At 34.2% G+C, this 15,000-nt stretch overlaps 1 protein-coding gene and 1 long non-coding RNA gene across 2 annotated transcripts in view; one reads left to right on the plus strand and one right to left on the minus strand.

Moving 5' to 3' along the window:
- Positions 1-15,000, plus strand: part of LOC136835505 (uncharacterized) — a 224,523-nt gene that overhangs the window by 171,766 nt on the left and 37,757 nt on the right. The window lies entirely within an intron of this gene.
- The window catches only part of LOC136835504 (organic cation transporter protein-like), a 55,607-nt gene continuing 47,864 nt past the window's right edge, over positions 7,258-15,000 (minus strand). Inside the window, exons 10-13 of the mRNA XM_067099091.1 lie at positions 10,797-11,056; positions 10,088-10,272; positions 8,521-8,702; positions 7,258-7,999 (exon numbers count right to left, since the gene is read on the minus strand). Coding sequence (XP_066955192.1) covers positions 7,948-7,999; positions 8,521-8,702; positions 10,088-10,272; positions 10,797-11,056 — 679 coding nt within the window. The 3' untranslated portion in view covers positions 7,258-7,947. The remainder of the gene's footprint in view (positions 8,000-8,520; positions 8,703-10,087; positions 10,273-10,796; positions 11,057-15,000) is intronic.

A 15,000-nucleotide genomic window follows, 5' to 3' on the forward strand; every position in this document is an offset into this window, starting at 1 on the left:
AAAGGTTTGAAAGGTGTAACACGAGGAAAGTCTCGCAGTTTCACCATGAATCAATTGTTAGGGAAGGGTAGAAAGTAAGCTGGGAGAAAGAGAATATGAACAGAGGTCCAGTCAAAGGAATGAAAGAGGTTGCAGGTAGGGGCCGAAGAGGCGCTGGGAAGAACCCTAAGTAATGCCTTCAGTGCATCGTGTGTGGTGCACTGACGGCACTAGCCCCTACAGGGGCATTAGACTGTGCGACATATATATGAGCTTCTGTCTCAGCTCTCCCTGCGTTCCTCTTCCCCCTCACCTGCCCCACACAAATCAAAGTTGATTGTATATATTCCAGGTCATATTCATTTTACTTTTCTTACTGAATTAGCTAATTCGGTGGCACCTGCATACAAAGGATACTATAATATAACATTGTTTTCTGCAAGATTTGTTGCCCTCTCATCTCGGCCAATGATTAGTCACCGTTTCACTCAGGTGCTACGAGTGACAGAGTACTTTCTTGTACTACGGAGAACGAGGTGGACTGTGCAACCCAAAATAATCTGTGTAAAGCCAAGCTTTTAAATCAGGAATGGTAATTGTTCAAATCACAGCAAATGTTCATAATAACATTGTGGTTTTAATTAGAAATCAATTTTTAGTTTTCTGTAAAAGAAAACTGTTGTGCCGGGCTTTGCCTGTCCGCCCCCGGATCGTAAAAACTACTGAGGCTAGAGGGCTGCAAATTGGGACGTTGATCATCCATCCTCCAATCATCAAACATACCAAATTGCAGCCCTCAAGCCTCAGTAGTTTTTATCTTATTTAAGGTTAAAGTACCAATGAATAAACAATATTCGGTCTGGCCAGTATTTGGACGGTAACAATCAACGAAATTCAAGAATCCTCACACACACACACACACACACACACATATATAATGTATATATATATATATATTGATATATATATACACACATATATATATATATATATAAATATATATATATATATATATATATATATAAATATATATATATATATATAGATATGTGTGTGTGTGTGTATGTATGTATTTATGTATGTATATGTTTATATGTATATATATAAATTATATACGTACATATATATGCATTATATATATATATATATTATAAATATACATATATAATATATGTATATGTATATATACAGTATATAAACAGGATTAATATAACGCCCTTCCTCAAAAGGATTCACTAAAGACAAGTAAGACAAGGTACAGAGTCATACTCGAATGAAAAAACTCAGGCAAAAATAACAAGAGAAGCTGTAATGCTAAATTCTAAAGAATTTACTTGGAGATAAAGAGTGAAGATAAAATTTTAAAAATCAAAGGATTCACTTAATAAAAAATAATACAAAGGAATAAAAGAAAGAGCGAGTCAGATGAGTAATTAATATCTTGAAATTGGAAAAAAATACAAAGAAATAAAAAGTGAGTGAAATGATCGATTAATATTTTGAAAGAAATAAACCGTAAAAAGAGGCGTCTCGGGACTTTGGCTAATGGCGGATAAATTCCTTCCTAGAAAAGTAAAAGGTTTGATTATTATTTAACTTCAGCCTGTGAAAAGGACCGATTAAATGTTATTGCTCACTTCTGCGTAGCAGCAGTGATTTTCACTGAAGAATGTAAACTTTATTCAGTGGATGTTTATAAAAAATTAGGTCCCCCTAGCGGGGTAGTGCCGTCAGTGCACCTCATGCGGTGCACTGTAGGCATTATTAAGGTTCCTTGCTGCGTGCCTTCGGCCCCTAGCTGCAACCCCTTTCATTCCCTTTACTGTACCTCCGTTCTTATTCCCTTTCTTCCATCTTATTTTCCGCCTTCTCCTAACAAACTCTTTATAGCGCAACTGCTTTGAGGTTTTACTGCGGTTTCGCCTTCAAAACCCTTTTACTTTTCAGTTTCCTTTCAGCGCTGGGTGACCTCATAGGTCCCAGTACTTGGCCTTTGGCCTAAATTTTATATTCCATTCCATTCAGATTTAAAGATCGGATCTGTCATTTCATGACGTCGGGCATCGTTTGTGAATACACTTGTCCCAGATGTAATCTGGGAAAATATATAGGATATACCCGTCACCTTCTCAGGGTCAGGGCCGATTCCTATCGGGGCGTTAGCCATAGAACTGCGTCATTCTGTAGTAGTTTCAGATTACGTTAAAATGATTATATTGATTAGTCTGCAATTATTCCGTTCTGTTTTTTTTTTTTTTTTTTTTTTTTTTTTTAGAATCATGGCGAGTTGCTATCATCCACAGGCTGACAGACAAGGTTTAAGTTCTTTGTAATTCTGGAAGAGAGAGAGAGAGAGAGAGAGAGAGATAGAGATTCTGGCAGGCAAATGCACTGAGATTTGGGTCGCCTGGGGACACCGCTGGAAATGGTCCTATCCATTAATATCGGAATATTATATATGGTTACGCTAAACCTTTTATCCCTTCAGAGAACTGGATAGTACCTCCCAGCCCCAGACACCACCATCACCCCTTCTCCTCCAATTCCCCCTTTATGTCCAATCCCTCCCCCTTCTCACCCAGTCTCTGACTGCCCTGTCCACTCTCTCCTCTCTCTCTCTCTCTCTCTCTCTCTCTCTCTCTCTCTCTCTCTGAGACCGCAATATCACCATAAATCACCTTCAGGAAAGATCTAACTTAATGAATTCTTTCCTGAAAGCTTCATCGCCCCTCGGCAGTATTGCATTTTTCTTTATCTTTTTTTTTTTTTTATAAATGAGTGGTTTTTCTTTTTATAATTCTAAAATGCTTTTCCTTTAATGGTTTGATAAACATTGCTTGTTTCATTTTTTTCATTTTTCATCATCTGTTTGTTCATTTTGACATTATCAGATTTAACAAATTACACAAATAATAACGAAGCCATTATTTCATTTTAAATTAGTTCATATAAAGCCATTAAAATCTTGGGAACTTTTATTAAATCCAGATTTTACAAAATACTGGCATCATCAAGTATATATGTCATATTTACCATTGTAAAAGTCGATAGTTTATGTAATTCCTAAAGATATTTAGAGTAAGACAGGGAAAATATAGATGCTACACATTCATAGTTCTGGTGCTCACCATGAAAATCAATTTGATGAATTACTTTTATGTGTTATGGCAATATTGATATTCACTTTTTTATGTGAAAAATATAATATTGATAATTACTTTTTTTGTGAAAAAATATAATTTTGATAACTTTTTTATGTGAAAAATTATAATTTTGGTATTCATTTTTATGTGAAAAAATATAATTTTGATAATCACTTTTTATGTGAAAATATAATATTGATAATCACTTTTTATGTGGAAAAAAATATAATTTTGATAATCACTTTTTATGTGAAAAAATATAATTTTGATAATCACCTTTGTATGTAAAAAAATATAATTTTGATAATCAGTTTTTTATACGAAAAAATATAATTTTGATAATCACTTTTTATGTGAAAAAGTATAATTTTGATATTCATTTTATGTGAAAAAATATAATTTTGATAATCACTTTTTTATGAAAAAAATATTATTTTGATAATCACTATTTTTATGTGAAAAAATATAATTTTGATAATCACCCTTTTTTGCGAAAAAAATATAATTTTGATAATCACTTTAATTATTATATTCAGATGCCCTGCCACCATCATGACGAAAATAGTCGTCTAGACAGTTGAGAATTTTCAGAAAATCTTTGGTGCTTTGTGGTCAGGCCGAACATGACTAGTTCAGAATGACGGATATATATATATATATATATATATATATATATATATATATATATATATATATATATATATATATATATATATATATATATATATATATATATATATATATATGATAAATAAGTATTCAGTCTGTGGTGATTATATTAACACTACGGGTTGGGGACAATTATTTTTTCCATGGACAGGTTTGAGAAATCTCATTTCTTCAGCATGGAAAATATTGAAGAGTTTCGAGATGACTCTAAATTGTCTGTGCTGAAACGTTTTGTAATTTGTATCTCCATCATGTTTATTCCCCCCAATTTTCGTTTTTCTTTGGTAATAGGGACATAATCGCCAGTGACATCTTGAAAGTTTTTATCTTTAAATTGTAACCGCATTGGTGTAGTAAGATACTTTCATATTTCCAATTCAAGGACATTTTCTTTGTGACTCAGTCAGTGGAGGGCCTCGATCTTTAGATTCATTCGGGGGAAAATAAAACAAATTACTCGGATAAGTTTTGGGTAGGACATTAGTTATGGAAATGAGGGAGATTCGTAGAAAAATTGAGTCTTGTTAAAGAAAGATTTTGACCCTCTTGCTTTTTTTATCCCTAAAGTCTGGCTTGTTCTGGCTATGAAACGGAAAAGTCACACCCTTTGAAGCCACCCCTTCATAAAAAAAGTATCATTAATTTATATTCATCCTTTGAGTTATATGTATGTATGTGTATGTATATATATAAATATATCATATATCTATTTTATGTGTATATTATATATATATATATATATATATATATATATATATATATATATATATATAATATATATATTATATATATTTATATGTATATATCTATATATATATATATTATACACAATGTATGTAATATATTTATTATTACATACATTATACATACATACATACATACATACATACATACCATACATACAGCTCACAGGAACACGTGAAGTTGAATGAAAAGTATAAGAAAAATGAAAGAGGCTATATTCCTAACCGGTTTCATCTGTGAAGTCATTTTCCCAAAGACTCAACATATGAAACTGGTCGGGACCACATCCTTTATTTCATTTTCCCTTACGGTATTTTCCATATTATCTGTCTATCTGTATATATAAACATATACACATTATCTCTCTCTCTCTCTCTATATATATATATCTATATATATATCTATATATATATATATATATATATATATATATATATATATATATATATATATATATATATATATATATATATATATATATATATATATATATATATACACATATATATATATATATATATATATATATATATATATATATATATACATATATATATACACACATATATATACACACACATATATATATATATATATATATATATATATATATATATATATATATATATATATATATATATATATATATCTTTTACAGTTGAAATTCACATAGATATTATTTCCCTTTTTCTCTGCTGCAAGGTAAATATCTTAATTCTCTTTGGTAAGATCAGATGTACTCATTAACACATTCCTATTCAGGACCCTTAATCCTGCAGAGATCGGCGTTGCTCAAACTCTGAAAAAGTTCCCATTCAGTGGTGGATCCTACAGTCGTTGCCATGCCGCTGTTTTCAATTTTCTGCTTCCCTCCCCTTCTTTCAAGATATTTAACCTCATTTTCCGGTCTTTACATCGCTACTGACTGTTCAAATTTTTTTTTTTTTAGATTGGCAGTCCAACGGAAGTGACCAAAGTAACTAATGCCACTTTACGATATGATTAATAAAAAAAAATAGTATCGCTATTTTTTTTCTTGTAATATCAGTACAGGTTGCAGCTTAAATCTTGCTTCGGGACTTTGCCATTGCCATGACTTTTTTTTTTTTTATGCAGTCAGGTGTTCAACAATTCATTTCGGACAATAAAGATAAAGATAGTTAATTTAATAAGATGTTTTACCCCCAAAACCCTCCGCAATGTATGTCTGTCTGACTGTGAAACTGCGTTGACTGTGGAATGAAGTTTCCATTCCTTGCGTATGACGTCATACTATCATCTTTCTTTTACTTTTTTTTTTTTTTTTTTTGACAACTGCTACATGCGTGTATTTGAGGCTGCCAGCCCCTGCTTCGATAACCCTGGGGTTTTGGCAGTAGCAATTTCAAGAAATGCTATACACTGGGACCTCGGTTTCACTAATAAGTGGTATAATAATGCACGTTGGCTACGATGTTAAAGGTGAACTGCATAATATATGCATTGCGCTTCAACTAATTGACTGTATTGTTCGTAATGACATTGCGTTGCTGTGTAATTGATAACAATTTATTATTAGTAAGTCTTTCTCCTCTAGATCGAGAACGGGATATGCTGTATATCAGGTTCACAATAATATTCAGTGGTGAATTATGTTGATTTTATAAAAAGAAAAAAAAGAAAAAAATATATAAACGTTACAAGAGCTTTCGAACCCTGTCCTGGGTTCATCTTCAGTCTAACTAAAATCATCAATACAACAAGTAAATATAATTTATAGATTTATAGATTTTAGGCATACATGCCAAGCACTGGGGCAACTAAGGTCATTCAGCGCTAAGCTCCAGTTTTGAGGAAGGAGCCAATGGGCGACCTCGACGATGTGTTTCTCTAACGGACGAGGCGGCAAGCAGGACGGTCACCTCTCCAACTAGGTGATTGCTTCTCTACTTATATTAGAACGGTAAAGACTAATTGTACAGTGAATATAATACACTTCAACTAAGTGGTGATACTGATTGTTGCAAAGTTTCATCAAGCCAGTGTGGAGTTGGTTTAAGGATCTTTTGGAAAAAATTGTTGTTGTTAAATGTGACCAACCAATTCAAACCTTACTGTTAGACATTCATTTCAGAACTAAAAAACAAAACAACACAATGTCCTTGCTAGTTATTGAATATGTTAACGCGGTTCGGGCAAGTAGAAATGATAACCTGAATGTAAATTATAGCATAAATATTATTAGATGTAAACTTAAATTTTCCAGATACGTCTTATCAGGATTCTGTAAAATGAACACCTTCTTTACAGATGAATTTGTAAGTACTTTGTAAATATTGCATATTATAGAAATTTAAGGATTATTGTGTTACTGTTATCGATAAAAGAAAAAAGTTTATAACCATTTATCCTAGTGCACAGTAATTGTGATTTAAAGAATAAATGCACACTTAATTTATGTGATTGTGAGTGTATTGCTTGTATTGACATTAATTTAAAATCGAAAAATAATCTTGACATCATCCATTTATCGTAACTCTCAGTGATTTTGATGCTAAAGGCTTGTTTCAGCTAATTATTTATCCTAATTGCAGTAACATTTGATTACGAGTTAGCGCTATTCATAACTAATTTTTCTTATTGAGTTCGCCAAGAACTCAATTGGGTACTTGACTTTCAGGAGAAAAAAAAAATTGAAAACTTCTGCTATAATAGTCACAGGAAAAGAAAATGAAACGACGAGTATTTAGCACCGTTTTATTCGTGTATATTATCTTGATAATAATTCCCATTGCTGTAGAACAGTGGATCTCAAAAAATGGGGGTAATTAACCCGTGGGGGTAATGAAGCCGTTTCTGGGGGGTAACGAGGCACTCTCTAAAAGTAATAGTTCTTTGGAGTAAAATTCAGTAAATTTATAGATAAAGTAATAATAAATTGATGAATAAATTAATTAATGAATAATACAGATATTTTAGTAAAGGACAAACATTACCATGTTTCCCATTAATAACGCGGCAATAATGTCTTTATTTTCTATTAACTACCAAGGAAATAATGCTTTAATTCCAGTTTGTGATAAAAGGAACAATGCTTAAATTTTAAGTTTTTGTTACAGGAATTATGTCTAAAATCTAAATTTTATATTTCTTAAGACTTGAGTAAATGTAAAATTAATTTCTTACATATAAAATGCATCAGAAATTAAGCATTCCAATAATTTTTTTTTCCTTTATATTATAACTCCACATGACTGAAGAGGAATGGGTGAGGGTGGGATAGTGAGGTAATCACTGGTGGGGGCGGGGGGTAACGGTACCAAAAAATTTGAGAACCTCTACTGTAGAATATCATCGCTAACCATCGGGAGTTCTGACCGACTCGCTCTCATCACATATCCGTCGTTCGTGTTTCTTTCCTGATTCTTCCTGTTTATATATACTCTTTTTGTTCCATTTCTTGGGTATCTCCATCTGGGTGCCTGCTATGAGAGAGAGAGAGAGAGAGAAGGAGTGAGAGAGGAATGGAATATAAAGTTTAGGCCTAGCGCTAGGGCCTGCTAGGTCATTCATCAATGAAAGGGAATTTAATCTTAAATTCCCTTTAAGATTAAAAATGTTTAAAGATGTAACAGGAGGAAACCCTCGCGGTTGCACCGTGAAACAACTGTGATGAGAGGGTGGAAAGTAAGGTGGAAGAAAGAGAATGTGAACGGAGGTACAATAAAAGGAATGAAAGGGGGTTGCGGCTAGGGGCCGAGGGGACGCTGCAAAGTATCTTAGGTAATACCTACAGTGCACCGCGCAAGGGGCACTGACGGCGCTACCCCCTACGAGAGAGAGAGAGAGAGAGAGAGAGAGAGAGAGAGAGAGAGGGGGGGAAGTAAGGTAAAGAATATAAATTTCAAGAACATGCGAGTTCTGAATTGTATGCAATATGATATGCTATTCTGATACTTAGCTTATTGGTGGTGATCAGCACGTCTTCAAGTTCTAAAACTCTTACCTCTTTTCCATTTCTAAGTCATGCTTCTTGTTGTTGGTGGCTGTGGGCGAGTCATTTTCAAATTCCGCGATTGTCTCCGGCATAGGTTTGTTCAGCGTCTCCGGAACGAGTAGCAAGATCGAGCTTGTTATCAAGGAGAAAACACCAAACACAACTGATGGCGACCAGGAGTACAGGGGGCCCTGGAGGAAAGAGAATGGTGAAATGGTAAGGTCAACCGCATAAGCCTACGGCAGTGGAAGGAATTCTAGAAATGCTACAAATGGGAGATCGTTTTAGTACAAATTTCTGTTTTTTTATGTAAAAGATAATAGTACAGGTAACCAATTGACTTGAGCTAGATCAGAAAAAAGAAACGTAGTAATAGATCAGCTGCGTCTGGAAAGATGGAAATTTGAAATGGCTGGAAAAAAACGGAACCTGAAGGATGAATACTCATTTCAATGGGTAAGGGCGAGACAGTGCCGAACAAGGGTTGATAGCATCTGGAAAGAAAGGCACGAGTAATGAAGAAAACAGGAAAAACAGGATCGACAGCAGGATAAAGGTTAGGTCACTGACCTGTCTTTCATGCAGTCATTACGACTAGGAAGGGCAAGAGAGAGCACCCCAAATATGAGGGCAGCAAGATATAAGCTTTCGTAACTGCGATGAAGGAAGGAACTTAGGATATACAAGCAAAACGTCATGTTTTTTTTCGGATCTCTTAAATCCGCAGATTTAAGTATATCTTAGGTTTAAAAGCCACTGAGCTGATTAAAGCTCTCTATTGGGATTAGATTTATTTTACGTGGCTAAGAACCAGCTTGGTTACCTAGCGAGTAGAACCACAAAATGAGTTCTCATTCATTTAAATACATTGCGCTGCATTCAGTTACAACATCCGTGATGGACACAGAAAGAATGTTATTAGCCTGAGTAAAAGTGGCCTGCAAGGTTAGAAACAAGTTAGGGAAAGAAAGAATACTGAATGATTGTTGCTTTGAAGAACCATCGAGGCACAATGATACTTTAAACCTTTCAGTCACCTTTGAAGTAAGTTGCTGAAGAACGTAATTTATATCATCCAGTATATTATAATTCTTTTCAAAGTTCGGAAAAATTTTACTTTCACTAATGAACTCTTTGTAGTCTTACTTCTGTATCAACCAGTGTATTCCTACATCTGCGTTATATGCACACGCAACTACAGCACTGCTGTCTTTTGATAAGTACCATCGACCATTAAATGTTATATCCTCAGTTTTCTACAGACTTCTGTTTGTCTCTCGAGTTTTTTTTTTTTTTTTTTTTTTTAATTAGCAACAAATATTCCCATAAAGAAAGTGATGTATAGGTAAAAAATGTAAAGTTACTTTTAATGTTGTTTTAAACGTTCTCATGCTTATTTTAGTGATTTCACAATTATAAATAATTTTTAGCGTATTAGAAATTGAAGATTACCCTAGTAAACTTTTTTTAAGCATTAGTGAAACGTTTGGAGAATAAAATTTGTGTCAAAGGGGGATTTCCAATTCTCTCGCTTCGTTTCCCCCTTTACCTTTTTTGACACTTCTATCTCACTTACCAACAGTTCTGTGATGAACGGGGCGAATATTCCTCCCAGCCTGGAAAGGAATATACCTGATCCAAATCCTTGGAGTCGGACTTCCGTCGGGAATTGTTCGGCGCTGTACAGAAAGAAGAGCTGAAATGCTGAGCTCAGCAGAAGTCTTCCAACCATTATTATTGTTACCACCAGCGTAGATTCATCTGGAAACGAGAGGGATTTGACATTTAGTTTCCTATCGAAGATTTCAGTGGTTCACTGAAGTTTAGTCACGCACAAAACTGACTGGTAACTGAGGGATACTTTTACAGACTTTTAATCATGAAATTTTCGCGTTTAATACTGAAAAATGACAGGTTTTTTAAGGTAGTGACATCAGACTTAAGGGCTAAAACACTTCAGTTAGATTGCCTTATAATTTGTTCCTTCCGAAAAACACTGGTATTGTAAAGGGCTTCAGTTAGATTGCCTTCTAAATTATTCTTCCCGAAAAACATTGGCATTATTAAAAGGCTTCAGTTAGATTGCCTTATAGATTATTCTTCCCGAAAAACACAGGCATTTTTATAGGAAGGCCAGTTAGATTGCTCTAAATTAAATTAAAATGGCAATATTCTTCCCGAAAAAAGGCATTATTGAAAGCGCTGTTAGATTGCCATCTAAATTATTCTTCCCGTAAACATAAACATCGTATTTATTATTCATCTACGTCGTACTGTCCAGTTACCTTTATCGATGAAGGGCAGCGCAAGGAGGCAGACACTGGTTATCGAGAAGCCGATGATAATGGGGAACTTGCGTCCGAAACGGGCAGTTATCGGGGCCGGAAATATGTACGCCGGGATTTCGACCAGCCCGTTGAATATCATGTAGAAGTAGGGATCGACGCTGAAATTCGTCGCGTTGAGGGTGAGTCCGAAGAAGACGGTCGAGGAAAACATGAAGGTCATCCACACGACAAGGGTGGTGCGTCTCAGCCTCCGAGTCCTAGAAGAAATACGAGAAGAAGATTTTGCAAATGACGGAGAAATGGTTAGCGTCTTGACTCGTTGTCGTAGGAGAGCTCGTGTGTCAAATGATTTTGTATTTCTGTTTCTTGAAGATCAGTAAGTCATGCCGTGTTGTTTTCAGCTTAATTTCTGAAGGATCGTCATTTTTCACTATAATAATCACCTCAGTTTGTAGGAGAATCTAAATCAGGTAAAAAGGCACAGTTATTTTCTTTATTTTGGCCATAATCTTAAAAGCAGCAGCCTTTCTACTAATATTTCATCAATGTGGCCCATTGCCGGTTGCACTAGACGTCTAAGGCTTGCTGCTCAGTTAAGCAAAAACGTTTATTTTTATACCTAGCTAAGAATGATTCATAATAATAATGAAATCGAGATTTATTTGTTCATCTCTCAAAAGTAATTTTATGCACGATTGTAGTATCAGAATTTCTAGCGTAGTATCAGAATTTCTAGCGTAGTATCAGAATTTCTAGCGTAGTATCAGAATTTCTGTAGTATCAGAATTTCTACCGTATGTGAGAGAATAGGTAACAATATTTCCATGTTCCTTAATTGTTTAATTATTTTTAGTCAGCACTTAGCTGTCCGTATTTTTTGGTGAAGATTGGATGCTGTACGTGGGGTAAACTGACCTTCTATTTGTGAGACTCTCTCTCTCTCTCTCTCTCTCTCTCTCTCTCTCTCTCTCTCTCTCTCTCGTTGAAAACAGTTATCCTTTCTCCCAGTGAAAATTAATTGTTATTCCAGCAGGTGAAATATGTTGTTACTGTGAAAATTTTTTCTTTTTCTCCAGTGGCGAAAATTAATATCTATCCACTTAATGAGGATTAATTGTCTCATCTTCATGAAAAGTATCAAGTCATAAGCTTGGGTAATAATGGTTATTCTTATAATTGTTGTTATAACTTGTAAGTTTAATCGATTGAAATTCGATAAATATAAATGCTATGAATATTACATATAAATATGATGAAAGTTACTTGTCTCTCCATTTGGTGAAAGTGTCTTATCTCCCAATATGGTGAAAATAACTTGTCTCCCCACATGGTGAAAGTGACTTATCAGTATGTTGAAAATGACTACCTCTCCATTTGGGGAAAATGACTTATCTCTCCATATGGTGAAAATGACTTATCTCTCCATATGGGGAAAATGCCTTTTATCCATATGGTGAAAAGGACTTTCTTTCCATATGGTGAAACTGACTGTCTCTCCATGTGGTGAAACTGACTTGTCTCTCCATATAGTGAAAATAACCTGTCTCCATGTGGTGAAAATGATTTATCCCTCCATATGGGGAAAATGACTTGCCTGTCTATGTGGTAAAAATGATCTCTCCATATGGTGAAAATAACTAATCTCTCCATATTGGGAAAATGACTTGTCTATCCATATGGGGAAAATGGCTTCTATCCATATGGTGAAAATGACTTAGCTTTCCACATGGTGAAAATTATGCCTCTTCTTTTGGGGAAAATGACTTGTCTCCATATGGTGAAAATGACTTATCTCTCCATGTGGGGATGATGGATGGTGAAAATGATTCATCTCTCCATGTGGGGATGGATGGTGAAAATGACTTATCTCTTCATGTGGGGATGGATGGTGAAAATGGCTTATCTCAACATGTGTGGATGGATGGTGAAAATGACTCATCTCTCCATGTGGGGGATGGATGGTGAAAATGACTTATCTCTCCATGTGGGAATGGATGGTGAAAATGACTTATCTCTCCATTCTCTCCATGTGGGGATGGATGGTGAAAATGACTTATCTCTCCATGTGGGGACGATTGATGGTGAAAATGACTTATCTCTCCACGTGGCGATAGATGGTGAAAATGACTTATCTCTCCATGTGGGGAAAATGATTCGAACCAGCATGCAACGTGAAAGACGGCCACCGCTTCCCCGTCTCATGTCAATTTCACCTCATTTTTGCAGGAGTCAATAAAAGTCGTATCACGCTGAAGAGCCAGGTAAACAGAATATTTAAGTGACATTTTCCCCCAACACTTGCCAAGGAAATCCGTCTGTACCTCGCAGATAGAAAAGAAATCAGATTATGCAGAACATTTTATCACACAAAGTAACAATGAACAAGTCCAAGGAAGGTTTTTTCTTTCACATGTTCCCTTAATGATATTTTATGCATTTATATTTTTAGCGTGCGGTAATTATATCGAGAGATATTGAATAAATGACAGCTGAATCGCAGGAAGATATGAGAGAGAAAAAAAAGTGGTTGTTGCATAAATAAAGATCTCCACCCTTCTTCCCTTCCATGCTCTGAAGCTCGTAATGACTCTTTTAAAAAGGGGTTTGTGAGGGGTTAGATTTTTCGTGGAGGTTGTAAAGGGTTGTATTATGTTTTCGGGAAAAAAGCGACGCTGTTTTCGTATGCGGAAAAAAGTACCATATTTTTTTTTTCAACTTTTCTTTATCCTCGAACAGGTAAACGGGGGGAGATATACATGTATGTATATATGGTTTATAGATATATATATATATATATATATATATATATATATATATATATATATATATATATATATATACATTATATGATATATATAGTGTGTGTATATGTATATATATAAAGTAGAGTATATATATATATATATATATATATATATATATATATATATATATATATTATGTATATATATACACATATATATGTTTGTGTATAGATATACATTATTATATATATATATCATTTATATATATATATGTATTTCTATATATATATCATTTGTCTTGCATGCTGTATTTTGTTATCTTGTCTGACTGTACTTTGTTAAATGTATGAAATGTGCAACACTTTCCAATTTGGTGAATTTATTTGACTGTGGGCTGTCAAACTGATCACTGGGACACGTCTATTCAGTACTTATGCCAGTGAAAAAAAAAGAGGAGTTAGAGTGGTTGGACAGCAAAATAAAAGGATCCAAAAATAAAGGAGATGAGATACAAGAATTAATAGTTAGAGGTGTTGGACGGTAAGATTAAAGAAAATAAGCGGGAATGGAGGCGAAGTAAAAGGCTACAGTGGATGTAGTTGGGGTCGAAGGGACGCTGCAAAGTAATGCCTACAGTGCTCCATGTAAGGTATTTTAACAGCACTACCCCACTTTCGGGGACATGGTGGAATTCTCGTCATTTACAACAAGGAAAAAATCGCCGTAGATATTCGGTTGCTCTACAAAAGAAAACACGAGAATCTCATAAAAAAAACTGCCTCGTCAGCAATCATAGATTGAATTGTGCATAACACTTCATAATTTACCATGTGTGAGTATACACATGTACACGTACACGTACTTGCACATGTGTACATATGTTCATGTTTATATACAGTATATATATATATATATATATATATATATATATATATATATATATATATATATATATATATATAATCAGTGAGGAAGAGGGAATAGGCTTGCACCGTCATTAACCCACTGTGACTTAGACTGTGAATGAGGTACCTGATAGTTAGTCGAGTCTGGTAGATCACAGCTAAGGCGGTAAAGGCCATGAGACTATCATCCCTATCTTAAAAGGATTATGTATATATATAAATATATATATATATATATACATATATATAAATATATGTATATACATACATATACATATATTATATATCAACATAAATTTCTGACTCATATCGAAGGAATCGAGCCTGGGTCCCTCAAATAAAAGGCAAGGGCGCTACCAACTGGTCCTTTTCATTGAGAGACCTGGGTTCGATCCCGAAGTGAATCAGAAATTTACTGCTGTGAAAACATGTGTGCTCATGTATTGATTAGTTCCATATATATATATATATATATATATATATATATATATATATATATATATATATATATATATATATATATATAATATAAAGTTTGTGTGCATGGATGCT

Source organism: Macrobrachium rosenbergii, chromosome 55, assembly GCF_040412425.1.
Source record: "Macrobrachium rosenbergii isolate ZJJX-2024 chromosome 55, ASM4041242v1, whole genome shotgun sequence".
NCBI classification, from domain to species: domain Eukaryota; kingdom Metazoa; phylum Arthropoda; class Malacostraca; order Decapoda; family Palaemonidae; genus Macrobrachium; species Macrobrachium rosenbergii.